At 39.2% G+C, this 13,932-nt stretch overlaps 1 protein-coding gene across 2 annotated transcripts; it reads right to left on the reverse strand.

Annotated features, from left to right (window-relative positions):
* Nucleotides 1-7,803: 7,803 nt before the first annotated feature.
* LOC143854322 (uncharacterized) lies at nucleotides 7,804-9,837 on the reverse strand. Of its 2 annotated transcripts, none has more exons than XM_077364207.1 (2): nucleotides 9,698-9,837; nucleotides 7,804-9,439 (listed from the first exon to the last, which is right to left on the reverse strand). In XM_077364207.1, the coding sequence occupies exon 2, from the start codon at nucleotides 8,959-8,961 to the stop codon at nucleotides 8,149-8,151; it is 813 nt and encodes a 270-aa protein (XP_077220322.1). In that variant the 5' UTR covers nucleotides 8,962-9,439; nucleotides 9,698-9,837; the 3' UTR covers nucleotides 7,804-8,148. The 2 variants fall into 2 exon arrangements, with proteins under 2 accessions (XP_077220322.1, XP_077220321.1); XM_077364206.1 differs by having other exon boundaries at nucleotides 9,582-9,719.
* Between the last annotated feature and the right edge of the window lie 4,095 nt (nucleotides 9,838-13,932).

A 13,932-nucleotide genomic window follows, 5' to 3' on the forward strand; every position in this document is an offset into this window, starting at 1 on the left:
ATCTGGCATTGTACGGCCGCTGAAGGAGGAAGGTGATTGGAAGCTCTTGCGGTGTGGTACGGCCGCATGGAGTGGAAGGTACAAGGTACAAGGAATGGAGGTGATTGGAAGGTTTTAGCAGTGTCCTTTCTTTGGGCAGGTACATGATGTGGCGTGTTCCCCAGGAAGCGGCGCACAACAGCGAGTTGATGAGCAGTGGGGGCCTTGTATGGCCCCAGGAGGAATTGTATGTCAGTGAGTTGGCAGTTGATGGGGACCCAGTGTGCTCTTGGGAGGCAATGCATCAGTAGTTTGGAGGGTGATGGTGACGGATTTCGGCCTCTGCCGAGGGCCCCATACCTGATCGAGAGTAATGGAGTGCCGGTCGGCTGAGTGTTCTCCTCTTGGCTAAGGTGTTAGCGGTGCCGCGTAGCAAATCCCAACCACGGTTCTCACTCCCCCACCCCCCACTACAGCGCGGCGTCTTAGGGAGTTTTGGGCTTCCATGGGTTCACTTTCTATGGGTTCACTGCCGCGTGTTATCATCTGGCCGGTTGCTTGATCTTACCCTCAACAAATCAGATAATTACTTCCAAAATCAAGCAATTACAATGGTACTCTTTTATTTAGAAACTCATAAAAAATGAAATATAAGTAATTTGGGAAGGTTCCTGCCTCCTCCCTTATTTTCAACCTTGTCCTCAAGGTTGATTGAGTGCAAAATCAAGAAAACATTCACCAAAGATCTGAAAATTCTCCTATGTAGCATTCTCCACTAGCAAGTTGGCCCATTGAACAATACTTTTGTGATTGCTCGATTACCCCGCTTGATCATTCTATGATCTAATATAGTGTGTGGTTGGAATTGAATTTCTCCATTTTCATTGGTAGCAGGCAATTGGCTTTGAGATTTGACATGATCCCCACCTTTTTCTTTAGATATAACACATAAAAAATTAGATGTATTTTGGAACCAGGAAGAAGTTCCAACTTGTAAGCAATTATCCCAATGTGTCAAAGTACCTAATATGGTCCATAAAATCAAGGAGAGAGTTTCATAGATTCCCGAACCGTCATTTATGCTTGACGATATGCTACAAATATAGATGCGCCCAACCTCCAACTTGGAATTCTCATTCTGATCAATGCTTACCTGTCTGGTGCTTCATTCTTGCCTGCGCTTGGTGGAGATTATTTCGAAGAGTTTTTAGCATACGATCTCAATCCTTTAACTCACCATCCACTTGATGCACCTTGGTAGATCCATGAGTGTAGGATGTGATGAGTGGTGCGGAACAACCATAAACAATTTCAAAAGGTGTTTTCTTTGTTGAAGAGGGATACATTGTGTTGTACCACCACTCATCTCAAGGCAGCTATAGCTTTGATTCATCTCTTGAAAAACACCTCGAGTAGTTTTCTAAGCATCTGTTGACCATCTCTGTTTGTCTGACCATTTGTTTGGGGGTGGTATGAAATACCCATTTTTAGCTCGGTTCCTTGCAGCTTAAAGAGTTCTTGCCAAAAGTGACTGATGAATGTTGGGTCGCGATCACTAACTTTGGATTGTGGCATCCCATTTAATTTAAAAATATTCTCAATGAATAACTGGGCAATAGTCGCTGTAGTATATGGATGGGATAACAGGCAAAAATGAGCATACTTTGTAAGTCGGCCCACCACCACAAGTATGACACTCTCTCTTTGTGAGAGAGGCAACCCATCTATGAAGTCCACAGAAATATCTGCCCAAATTTGGGTGGGGATGGGCAATGGCTGTAGTAATCCTGGATTGACAACAGTTTCACCCTTATTTTTCTAGCAAACATCACATCCTTTCACAAACTATTTGATATCCTTCTTCAAGCCACGCCAATAAAAAGCCTGAGCAATACATTTGTATGTGTGTAGAAATCTTGAGTGATCAGCACTAGGAGATGAATAAAGTTCATTAATGATCAAGGCCTTCTGGGTAGAGTGGGTTGCTAAAACAGTTTGACCGTTATGACGAAGGTCTAATGCATCCCTTGTGTAGTGTGGGGCGGAACTTGGATCTTGTTGTAACCGTTGAATTAGTACTTGTATATCATTGTCTTGTGCCAATTCCCTCCATATGTAAGGCCACTAAATATTAGAATTGACATGGTTGCAATCTCCGCATTCTCATACATTCTTGAAAGTGCATCTCCGGCTACATTCTCCTTCCCTTTATTGTAAATGATTTCAAAATCATACCCCAATAATTTAGAAACCCACTTTTGTTGTTCCATGGATGAAATTCGTTGATCCAAAATATACTTGATGCTCTTATGATTAGTTCTGATATGAAAATGTTGACCCAGTAGATATGGCCTCCATTTTGTTGTCGCATGAATAATAATCACCATCTCCTTATCATACACTAACATGGTTTGATGTTGGCAAGATAAATCCTTGTTGGTCTAAGCTAGAGGCCATCATATTCCTGTAAAGCTCATTAGAGTAATTTTTTTTAGTTGTTTTATTACTTCGGGGATAGTTTAGCCATTTTTAGTCCTTCTATGTGCATTTTAACCATTTCATTAAGGGCAGTTTAGAGATTTAAACCTTGTAATGGGCTATATAAAGGCTCATTTTCATTTTTGTGGGAGCTTTTGATGAATATTATTTGAAACTTTAGGGGTTTGGGGAGAGAACCTGTTCTACAAGGAGAGAGGAAAAGGCAAGCTTGTATTCCAAGCTTCTTTCAGCAATCTTCATTTGTTTTTTTCCATGTAGATTACAAGGATTCCTTCCAATTGCAGAAGAAATTGGGCATCGCCAAGCTCGATTCAGCCACTTTGTTTGAAAATCCTCAAAGAAGCAAGAGGTTTTTGTAAGTGATCCTTCATTTCTGTTAGTTATATTCTATTTCCTTGGATTCTCTTCAATGTGGTCAAAAGAGGTATGTGACAGTTTCACGAACTATGCAAAATTTAATGATTTTTTTGGTATCCTATGTTGCCACTTATGTATTGAGAATTAATGGCTAATGAAGACCCTCTCAATTTTGGATTGAAAATGGTTCTTTAGCATCAAGAAATGGGAAACTCTTAGATCTGACCAATTTGCAAAGAGGTCAAAGGAAAGATACCGACTCCGTAACCTCCCACTTATGTATTGATAATGCTTCTGCTCCTTTAGCCTTTTTGGAAATCTTTTTCCACCTAGACGGATTTGGATCCAAGTTGTCTTACAAATTCAGTTTGGTGTTTTGATTTAAACCATTGGAATGCCTATGCACTAAAGACACAATTTCTGTGTTCCAACTGTCCAAAATCTGCTCGGGAAACAGATTTTATAACAATCATTCGATCCTGTCCTAGTGAATTTCAATAATAGATTTCCCCTATAAAACCACTTCCTATACTCAGTGGAATTTGACACCAAATTGGATGAAAACAATGCTTAGTCCATGACTGCGTTGAGCTACTATTGACCGTCTCCTCTCAATGTTGCCATGAAACTAATGCCCAGACTACAATTCGGATTCTTACAAATCTGCACAAACCGAGAGTGTTATCTGCTCTGAGCATTAGCATGAGGAATGCTAATGAATTGGCGGATGTTCTTGTACCCTCTCGTATCCCTAGTTGTATTTAGATTTGAATCTGCGTCGGTTGTGTTTGCAAATGAAAGGAAATGACACCAATGGCTATTGCATTAACTGTCCATTATTGTGAATTCAATTGGTGGAAGCTTGGAGTGTTAAAGCAACAAAATTCTCCAGATGAATCTGTTGTTACATGGACTGTAGGATTTCAACACACTTAAGGGCCGTTTCGATACGCGGATTTTAGAATCCGGGATTTCTTCAAAATTGTAGCTAAGAGACAAGAGAAGAAGCGGACCAGCCATCGTTTTTTTACTTCTCCCCCTTCTTTCCGTCAGCAAGAGAGTAGCAGATCCTCCCATATTTCCAGGTTTTAGAAATCCCAGGATGCAGGAGAGATTTTAAAACTTGATTTTCTCACTTAAAATCCAAGAAACGCTGCCAGGACAGCGGCAGCAGCTTGATCATAAAGCATCTTTTACACTGTTTTCAAATTAAAAGCCTGGATTCCAAAATCCGCGTATCCAAACGGCCCCTTAATGTTTTGAAAAGTTAGAAATGCTCATGTTCTTGAATTCTAGATGGTGGTCTTGAACCTTGTTCTCTAGGAAGCAGAATCTTCAAGAAGAATGCCTATAATAGTGGAATTGACCTTTATGCCTGATTTTAAGTTCGATCCACAAGTGTAAGTTGACTGGTTAATTATGTTTTATGATCACCAAGTGAACTCTGAACTTTGAACTCACCAAAATATATAGCACATTAACCTGAATTGTAGTGAGTCTTGAATTTCCATTTGGACAGCAATTGAACCTCAGTACTTGCCGAAGGAATTCTTGTTTGCAAAGAAAGTCTATTGATCCTAAATTTTGTATGATGTCTTGAGCATCAGCTACCTGGTTCCAGTGATATCCACTTTTCCTTGAGAGAGTTCAAAACACTATTCTAATTTTGGAGTGACGGCCAATCAGCTTTGTTAAGCCCAAGCAGTGCTCCCACACTTAACCTGCATCAAATTGGTATCAAAGCAGGCCAGCATGATTCCTCAATCTTGCTTATCCTGGACATGGTTGGCAGGGGTGTCATGATAGGTATATTTGCACTGACAGCTTGTGTGGCTCATTTTATCCATGTAGTTTATGTTGTGGCTGGTATAGCTTGTTTTGGGTAGTGGCTTCGGCTTGGTTATTCCTGTTTGGTGCTATTGCTTGTGACGAGAGAAATATTATGTTGATTGGCCGAGAGAAATATTATGTTGATTGGCCCTATTGTTCATGATTGGATGCTATTGCATGACTTTGATGTGGTGAACCTCACATGTCAAGAATTGTTTGCTCAACTTGTGGAAAGTGGTCGAAAACAATATGCTATGTTAGAAGAAATCCATGGCCACAACCGAAAGTGGGATCAACTTAAAGTTCAATGTGTTGGAACCCAGGTAGAACTCACCCTTAAAAGCTAGCCGTTAAGGGGAGGGTGCCCAAGCCCTTTTAAGCCCAACCACATCTCATCACTTTTCCAATGTGGAATCTTGCTTTTGAGTGGAACCTCAATACAACGGAACCAATCCCCCTCTAGTAAAGAACACTTTTCAAGAAGGGGAGCGGGTTGAGATGCCACCTTCGTCATTGTGACCAACATTGGAATTCTTATATTGGGACTTGCATTCCCAAAGTCTACTGCTTAAGCTTTTGGAGTAATTGGTTGAAGTATAAAGGAGAGCTGCTTCAAATTCATTGTTGCCAAGGAGAGCCGCTTCAAATTCACTGTTGAAGTATAAATGATCAAATAACACCAACTCTAACGGCTTAAGATTTTGGAGTAATTTGTTGTTTCACATGGTACCAGACCATTCAAAAAAAAAAAACCAGAGCTATTTCCTCACAGCACAAATGATTAAATAAAACCAACTCTAACTTAGGAGCTGCATGGATGAAGGTTGTAAGTTCATATTCAAGTTTGCATATCATAATGTCGGTCAAGATAGAGATTGTTGGGATCGATAAATTGTATCATATTAATAACTAATCACTATGGTAATTCTGTACATTTAACCCTAACTAGTGGGGCTAAAGGTAATGCCCTTACTCGTGAGGTCACAGGTGAGCAGTGCTCCCATGTCCATGGCGCTCCGAAGCAGAACTCATTATCTAACCACATAAATCTTGATGTGTTTCGACATTTTTTTTTAGTGAAGTTGAATTGAGACTATAAGTCTGACTCATGCCGTTGGCCCCATCGCACCTTGATCCAACGATCATCCTAGCTCCTCGATCCATCTAGACTATTAGGGCCCTGTTTGTTTTTTATTTTGAGAATTGATTGTAGTCTAAAACTGATTATTGAACTCAAAATAAACGTAAATTTGAGCTGAATCACTAATTTTTATAGGGCTTTATCTCGTGGATGGAATGTCCTATCAGCATCGGGTCAGGACAATAGGTGCCTCATGATGGTATGTGATCAATGGTCGCAACCACACATGCATGTCTCGAATACTTTGAGGTTTGAATTGTCAGGAGGTCGCCAATTCAAAGTTCTCTTTAGACATATACTTTGAAATTTTGTAACATAGTTTACAAAGAGTAATGCGGTTAAAAATAAAAGATTAGTGAACATTAAGATGTCGTCCTCATTATAGTTTACAAAAAGTTTGATGAACCTTTAGGATCTAATTTGATTAAAATCGACATGGGTACTAATTTTTGTCTGGTAGATCCTTTATGCATTCAATTTGTTTTGGTATGTAAGCTGAGATTGAACCTCCAACCTCAGGGTTAAAGAACATAGTCTTTACCAATTGAGCTAGAGGATCATCTCCTCCTTTATAAATTCATACTTCAATATCTGATTAGTGATTAGGGTCTGAAAATTAATTGATCCATATTTGAGATTTTAAAAAATTGGAAATTTGATTGAGTATTACAAAAATACTCAACATGTTTTATATACTTCAATTTTAACTTTAAACCCTCCCATTGGTTCGTATAGCGGTCCACCTTTGCAGGTCAACAAAAAGTGACGAATGGGAGGCTTTATAAGCCATTAAAGCGCAGGGAGCTCCCTCCAGCCGGCTCTTGCATGATAGAACACCCACCTATGATGAATTTACTGAATAAGACAAGATCTGTCAAAAAGTCAAGCTGCGTGGCTGTTCTCACACGCAAAAGCCAGCTGCGAAATCGCTATCTGCAAAATTGCATCGCAAATCCCACATAACAAATATGTAAATATTCACTCAGTGCACTAGGTAGTAACAACTACATTGCATAATTTTCATAATGATAGTAAAAGTCTTGTTGGATCTTATACCGAACAGTCCGAATCTGAATGTAGTTGAATTTAAACAGCAACAATTCCTAGTAGATTGTGACCTAGATATGCGTGGAACTCATCCTAATCCGACCTGTTGTAACCCATCTTTATTTTATAAAGGATAGTTAGTAAATTATACTAGGAGATTTTATATGGTGGGTGCACGTTAGTCCAGTATTTTTTAAAAATATTCTCCATAAGATGGTCCTAATTCTTGGATATATAGAGGTTTATATAATGTGTCACTTCAAAACTACATTTTATAATCATTCAATTGTTGGCACCAAGGATTTGTTTGTAGAAAGGTCGAGAGAGACCCAAATTGGTAGAAAGGTCAAACTAATATACAAACACAAGGCCATCGTTCAAACCCGCCTTGATCGAATGATCTAGGCCCTCGATCTAGTAGGCCCCATTTGAGGTTTCAACAAGAGAAGCCATGGGACTTAATCTTCAAACGAGATGTCCTTTCGGCTTGTACAAGGATTAACCTTCATGGTTGTGCCGTGTGGGACACAATACATTGTCGTTAGGCTTGATCCTAAGCTCCAATGGGAGCTTATCTCAAACCATTAAACCAACTCTCCTAAAAGAATTGAAATGACCAAACTACTTTGTAAATAGACATCACATGATATTAATCTACAAATTTATTAAGATTATTTTTAGGGGAAAAAAAGAAAGAAAAAAGACCAGTTCCAATCATTTTCCAAAAGAGTAAACAAAAGGCCGGAATACCTAACTACCCATGATTTGATTAAGCATATAATATGGCCATGAAATCTTCATCTGCATCAAACCATTAAAAAACAGAGTAGGAACAAAGTGGTAAGTGGTAAAAAAAAACCAAAATATTAATAATCGATTATCAATCAAAGGAAACAGATATTAAAAAAACAAAATGTAATCACCAACCTAATGATTAGACAAGTAGAAAATATGAAAAACCCAATATTAATAATGGATTTCTTTCTTCTACATAAGCCACTGCTTTTACAGAAAAGAAAAAGGAAAATGTAAAAGCCTTAGAATATGCTAAAGAAATAAAGTAAAATCCAACAACATCAAAGGAATTAGACAGCCATGAAAGAAGGTACCTGTTCCTCTGTCTCCCAAATCTTCAACATTTCAATAAGCAAAAACATATGAACAATCTCACACACACTGTAATTTCCTGTTCCCAGCTAACAAAATACTAAGACATCATCCAAATTCAGGTGTAACAGTACATTATAATGCAGAATTTTATGGTAGATCTATTGAGAGAAAATTGAAATACCCAATTAGATTCTCTCCCAGTGAGAAGGATGAGGAACTGAGGATGATTTTTTCTTGTTCTTGGTAGATTTTCCTGTGATGAAGAAACTGAAGAGACTAGTTGTTCCTTTGGAAATACAAGGAATTTGGACATTCAATATAGGATTGATACGGACACCTCCATTGCTCTGAGACCCATAAAGGTTTCTTCCACTAGAATTGTTCTTCTTCAATGGAGGCTTTTGTGAGGATTTCCAACTATCTTTCAATTGGGAGCCTCTTGGATTTGGATTTGGATTTGTCGAACCCGTGGAATTACTTCTAGATAAAAGTGGTGGCAAAGAACAAATCAAGCTTCTCTTATAACTGCTTGCACAATTGAGACTGCTACTTCGCGTGAACCCCCAAAATGATTTGGAGTTGGGTTTTTCCTCTGGTTTGGAGACCTCCATGATCTCTTTTAAACTCTCTTTCTTTTGATTTTGCGGTGGTGGCGGGCGAGGAGGAAGAAGAGATTGCGGTGGATTTGATTTTGGTTGAGGAATTTCTGCATTGGGGAGGGTAAAAACTTGGGTTGTTTTGGATTGGATTTGAATGGGGAGAGGAAGGATTTTGCCATTCGAGAAGAGCTCATCCGCAGAAGAAGAAACCTCCTCACATGGGTCAGTAATGCAGAAATCGAAATCGGGAGAAGATGAGTCTAAAAGAGAAGAATCTAATCGGTGGCGGTCGATGGGAATGTTTTCGGTTTGAGATAAATCATGAGAGAAAGAGATTCTAGGACTCAGTGACCAACTCGGAGACGAAGAAGAAGTCTCCAAGCAGATTTCTATAGCCATTGTTGATACTTTGGTCGAGTGCTTACCAATATGCCAAAAGCTCCAGAGATGATAGAACGTTAGGCTAGGCCCTTTAAACTTGTCACATACCAGGGTCTCATATAGTCCAATACCTAGTGTCACATATGCCTTTTCCTTCTGTCAAATCAAACTCATGCGGCACCCCCAACATACTGTGCAAGGCTCTGAAGGCACAACATGCCCAACACCTCTTGATGCTTTTACTTTGCTAACAATCTCCAAGCTATTCAACAGGCGAAATCAGGATCATAATACCAACTGAGTCCGATGACACTAGGCCAGGCCCCTATTGAGGATGATAACAAAATCCAATCGGATATTAGAGAAAATAAGCCATTAAAAAGTGAGAATACTTCTCTTTCTCTAATCTTCTTTTCCATTCAACTCCATTCATGAAAGTATTGAGAAATTTCTTGGATGAGGGAGAGAGCGGTTCTCCTTTTTCTTCCTCTGACACCTGAAATTGCAGACAAAGAATTCGAGGGTGAAAGGAGATTTTTGTAGGCTGAAATTGGTTAACCCAGAAAGAAAATGAAAACCGGGTTGTTTTTTTCAAAGAGGGTCAGGAGCAGGCATTTAAAGCAGTAGAAAAATCAAACCTGTTTGAGGCAGAGAATCTCTCGTGCAAGTCAAAAGAAACTGAAAACGAGAGAGAGAGAGAGAGAGAGAGAGTTAAATAAAAATCTGTGAAATAAAACAAAGACAAAAGAAGAACCTGGAGTGATCTTTCAACACCACGCTCAGAATCTCTTATTTCAGAGAAAGAGAGAGAGGGATTTAACGGACGTTACGGAAAAAGTCTTGGCGGGAGTTACGAGGCGACGAGGAGCAAATAATAGACGACCACGACGTCGTTGCCATTTGCTTTCATTTCAAATTTTCTCCGTTCCTTTTAGTCTTCTTATTTTTGGAGATGATTTCCCCCCCACCCCGGTAGGATAATACGCCCCGCTTGTAACATGAATAGTTTGCTTACAATTCATGTTAAAATGGGGCGCATTATCCTACAGGGAGGGCGAAAAAATCATGGCCTTTCTTTTTTTACGCTGCTGATGTTGGCAGACGGCAGTACCGTGTTTTGATAATTGCAGTAAATCCTGCTGTCTTTTATTGTTTAAATACCTGTCAAAGGCTTTTATTTTTTATTTTCAATCCCAGCTTACGATTAAAAAATGACAAGAAAAGGTTATTACCAAAAACCTCTCCGAAGCTGATTAAAGAAGAAGAAACAAGTTGAGCCTCTTCAATTATTAAAACATAGTAGTGCCGATATCGGTAGCCTTTTTTATTTATTTAAAGATGCATAATCAATAAAAAATGGTTATCAGACTTGGATATTCCATGTCACGTCTTCCGGATTAAATTACAAAACTATCGGCAATTAAATATTTTGATAGTGGCACTACTCTGTTTTACACCTTTCTAAATAGTTGGATGTTTCTAGCACCTAAGTATTGTAACAGCCCCAATAGGCTAATTCATGGTGGAAAACAAAGTTAGTAGTGCTATTATGAAAATATGGTGGTGTGAATATAGCTGACCGATTTTTTAATTACTGTATAATCTCATTTATTTATTATAGAGCCTTTTGCTTGGGAAAGCATGAGAGGACAAAAGTCTAAGTAGGACCCACTTATTCAATAATCTAAACCTTTTTTATATGGTGTGTGGGCATAAAGTCCAGTATTTTCAAAAAGTACAATGGAGCCCACTTCATAGGATGATCCAAACCGATCATTTCTCGCTCTATGGCCAACAGATGAGCGGTTTGGATCATACTATGAAGTGGGCCCCATTGTACTATATGAAAAATGATAACATTTAGGGAGATGATATTTTTCACTCCCCTACATTACGCGCATGCTCCCCTAATAACGAGATTTGACGTGAAAAATGGGCAACTTTAACGCTTTTTTACATCAACTCATTATAATGGGAGCGTGCGTATATTGCAGGGGGAGTGAAAATATCATCGCCCATAATTTACGACCCCCACACTATATAAAATCTCATCATTTATCTATTAGGCCTTGCAAATGGATGGGCTATGCACCAAAATCTAATCCCATAATATGATTCTAAGCCTCCAATTTGTGGAGGCTTTCTTGATGAATGTAGACCGTTCATCTATTTTCTCACCTCTCATCTAACGGCCACAATTTTGAGGATTAGAATCATCCAACGGGGGTCAATTTTGGTTCATGACCCACCCATAGCAAGGCCTAACAGTTCAACAGTGTGGATCCCCCCCGCTGATACGTCAGTTGATAATATTGTGATAGGAAAGTACACTGGTCCAAGGCTTTAGAGTAGGTGTCTGTTTTGTCTGGTTGATTTGGGAAAGCAATGCCCATGCTTCTGTGACATATAAGAAGATTGAAATGGCTAAGATAGTAAGAGACTACAGGCTTTTAGCTGCTTTCAGATACCTACTTAAAGCCATCTTTATATGAAGATCATCTAGGGCAGATACCCTGTACATTTTTTTCTAAAACTTTGAAGCAAAATGGAAAGATGATGCATCTTTTCGCGATGCTTACGTGCTCTAATTAATGATACCATAAACTATTAGGGGTGCAACTTGGGCCGGGAGATCAGGATGAGGCCGACCCTAACCCAACCCAAGGTAGCATTACCTTAACCCTAACCCAACTCAACTCAAACCTCTGGTTGAGGAGGGTCGACCCTAACTAACCCACTTCTAAATCTCTCAGCCTGTCTAACTTGATTACAGATCGGCCGGGGTTGGGTTTGAGTGGGCTTGGGGTAAAAACAGAATAACACACAAAAATGGATTTTAGATTAGGGATTGAGCCAGGTTGGGTTGTCCTCACTTGCGGCCCCTTATTTTTGGTTGGCCATACATGTGGATTTTTAATATCAATGAATTGTTGGGTTTTGAACCCGGGGCAATCACTCTGATACCACTTAAAACAACCAGTTACTCTAAAAACTTAAGCTACTAGAGTTGGTGTTATTTAATCATTTATACTTTGAACAAATCGGGTTGGCCTTTTCTTACCCTATTCCAATCCCAACCTAAGGAAAATGCCAACCCAACATGAGCGAAAATCGGGTTAAACCCAGGTCAAGCCTGACCCAAATTACACCCTTATGGACAATAATGAAAGGGCGATGATATTTTCACTCCCCCTGAAGTACGCATTCGCTCCCCTTATACCGTGAACAGTGGGCAACTTTAACGTCAAATCACGTAAAAAGGGGAGCGGATGTGTACTGGCAGGGGCGAGTGAAAATTTCATTGCCCTAATGAAACTATCAAATCCTCAAACATAATTTCGGTTTGCTTCCAAATCTTTAAATGTAACTGGGAACAATACAGCAATGCCTTGTTTTGATATTGGCACTCCTCTCTTTATTTTAAAATTGCAACTTCTCAAATTGGCTCAGGGCAAATGGAAAATAAAGAGAAGAGTGCCAATAATTTCAAAATTTTGAAGGGGGGGTATTTAGACATGATCACACCTTGGCATGTGACAAGGCTCTGACATCCCCAATCAACACCCTTTGGATCTAAGACACTCCACCCACGTGGACTTGTAACTGACATATATCAGTCACAAAGGCATGTGTCACATACTCACATTATCCAAGTCCCCAATGTATTGTATGATTCTCTGGCAATGTACGACCTTTTACATCAGTCCTTTGAAGACCCTCTTGTAGAATTTACAATGTAGGATTCTATAGCAAAGAGATGGTAGAATCGCTCCGGTGATTTTCTTGTAAAATTCTTAGAATGGAGGGAGTGGTGGGGACTCTTTGTTCCTTATGCATAGCAATCATGCTAGTAAGGTAGCTTTCTTAAAAGAGGAGATGAGAGGGAGAAAGCCAGATGGATGGAAAGTGAAAGGGACAGAAGTATAATATACACATAAATGTATATATAAGTATAATACACACACACACACACATATATATATATATATATATATATATATATATATATATATATATATATATATATAATGCGAGAGGAATGCTAACTTGAAGGCCCTTAAGGGGTCCCCATTGGACCATCTCACTAAAATGCTACATTTAATTTTATATTTGGGATAATTACATTTACACCCCCTCTAGTTTCTGACACATCCACTTCCACCCCTATTGTTTAAAACGTGACAAATACACCCTTGTAGTTTCAATTTGTTTAAGGTAGGCCCCCTCAGCTGAAGGTTCGTCCATAGATTGAAGGGTTAGGATGATCCGATAGAGCTGATTTTTTGGGCACACCCTATCTATGTCAGGACCCATCAAATGAACGCTTTGGATCATCCAAATAATGTGGGCCCCTACCCGAATCCAAACACTACCAAACTCTCTCTCTCTCTCTCTCTCTCTCAACCATGGTAGCCCTTAGGGATCTCAAAAGTGGCAATTTGGAGACAGAAAAGAAGGCCAATGTTTAAAGCATATCCCGAACTTTGTTATCTCCTCATATATTCGTCCTAAAAGATGAAGGCCTTGCACTTTACTCAAGGGATTGGAGTGACTTTGATTTCACCCTTTTTCTCCTTTCATGTTGCTTTCATCTTATCTACATCAAAACAAAGTGTAAAAGAACAAGCACACATACCCATGAAAAGGATGGTCGACCAGCTGTATTTGGATCTAGCATACCTCAACCTATTAACATCAAAAGGCTCATTTAAATGGAAGCAAAAGAAACCCACACTCATTTGTACTCCCAAGTTATAAATTTATAATAGAGTACATGATCTAATTTATAAAAAAATTTCTAAGAAAAGCTCATATCACCAGACATTAACATTGATCTAGCAAGCATATTTCAGTTTAGTCCATCTCTTTATTTAATGTAGTGCAATGTCTTGCCATGAATCCCTCCACCATATGGATCGCCAAGTGTACCCCTTGTTTTGTGCCTTGCTTAAACTAAATTCGATCCAGTAATCGCTCTGCATCTTTCAG

Source organism: Tasmannia lanceolata, unplaced genomic scaffold (assembly GCF_043159265.1).
Source record: "Tasmannia lanceolata isolate RefF3 unplaced genomic scaffold, GAP_Taslan_0.1 ptg000020l, whole genome shotgun sequence".
In the NCBI taxonomy this organism is placed as follows: Eukaryota; Viridiplantae; Streptophyta; class Magnoliopsida; order Canellales; family Winteraceae; genus Tasmannia; species Tasmannia lanceolata.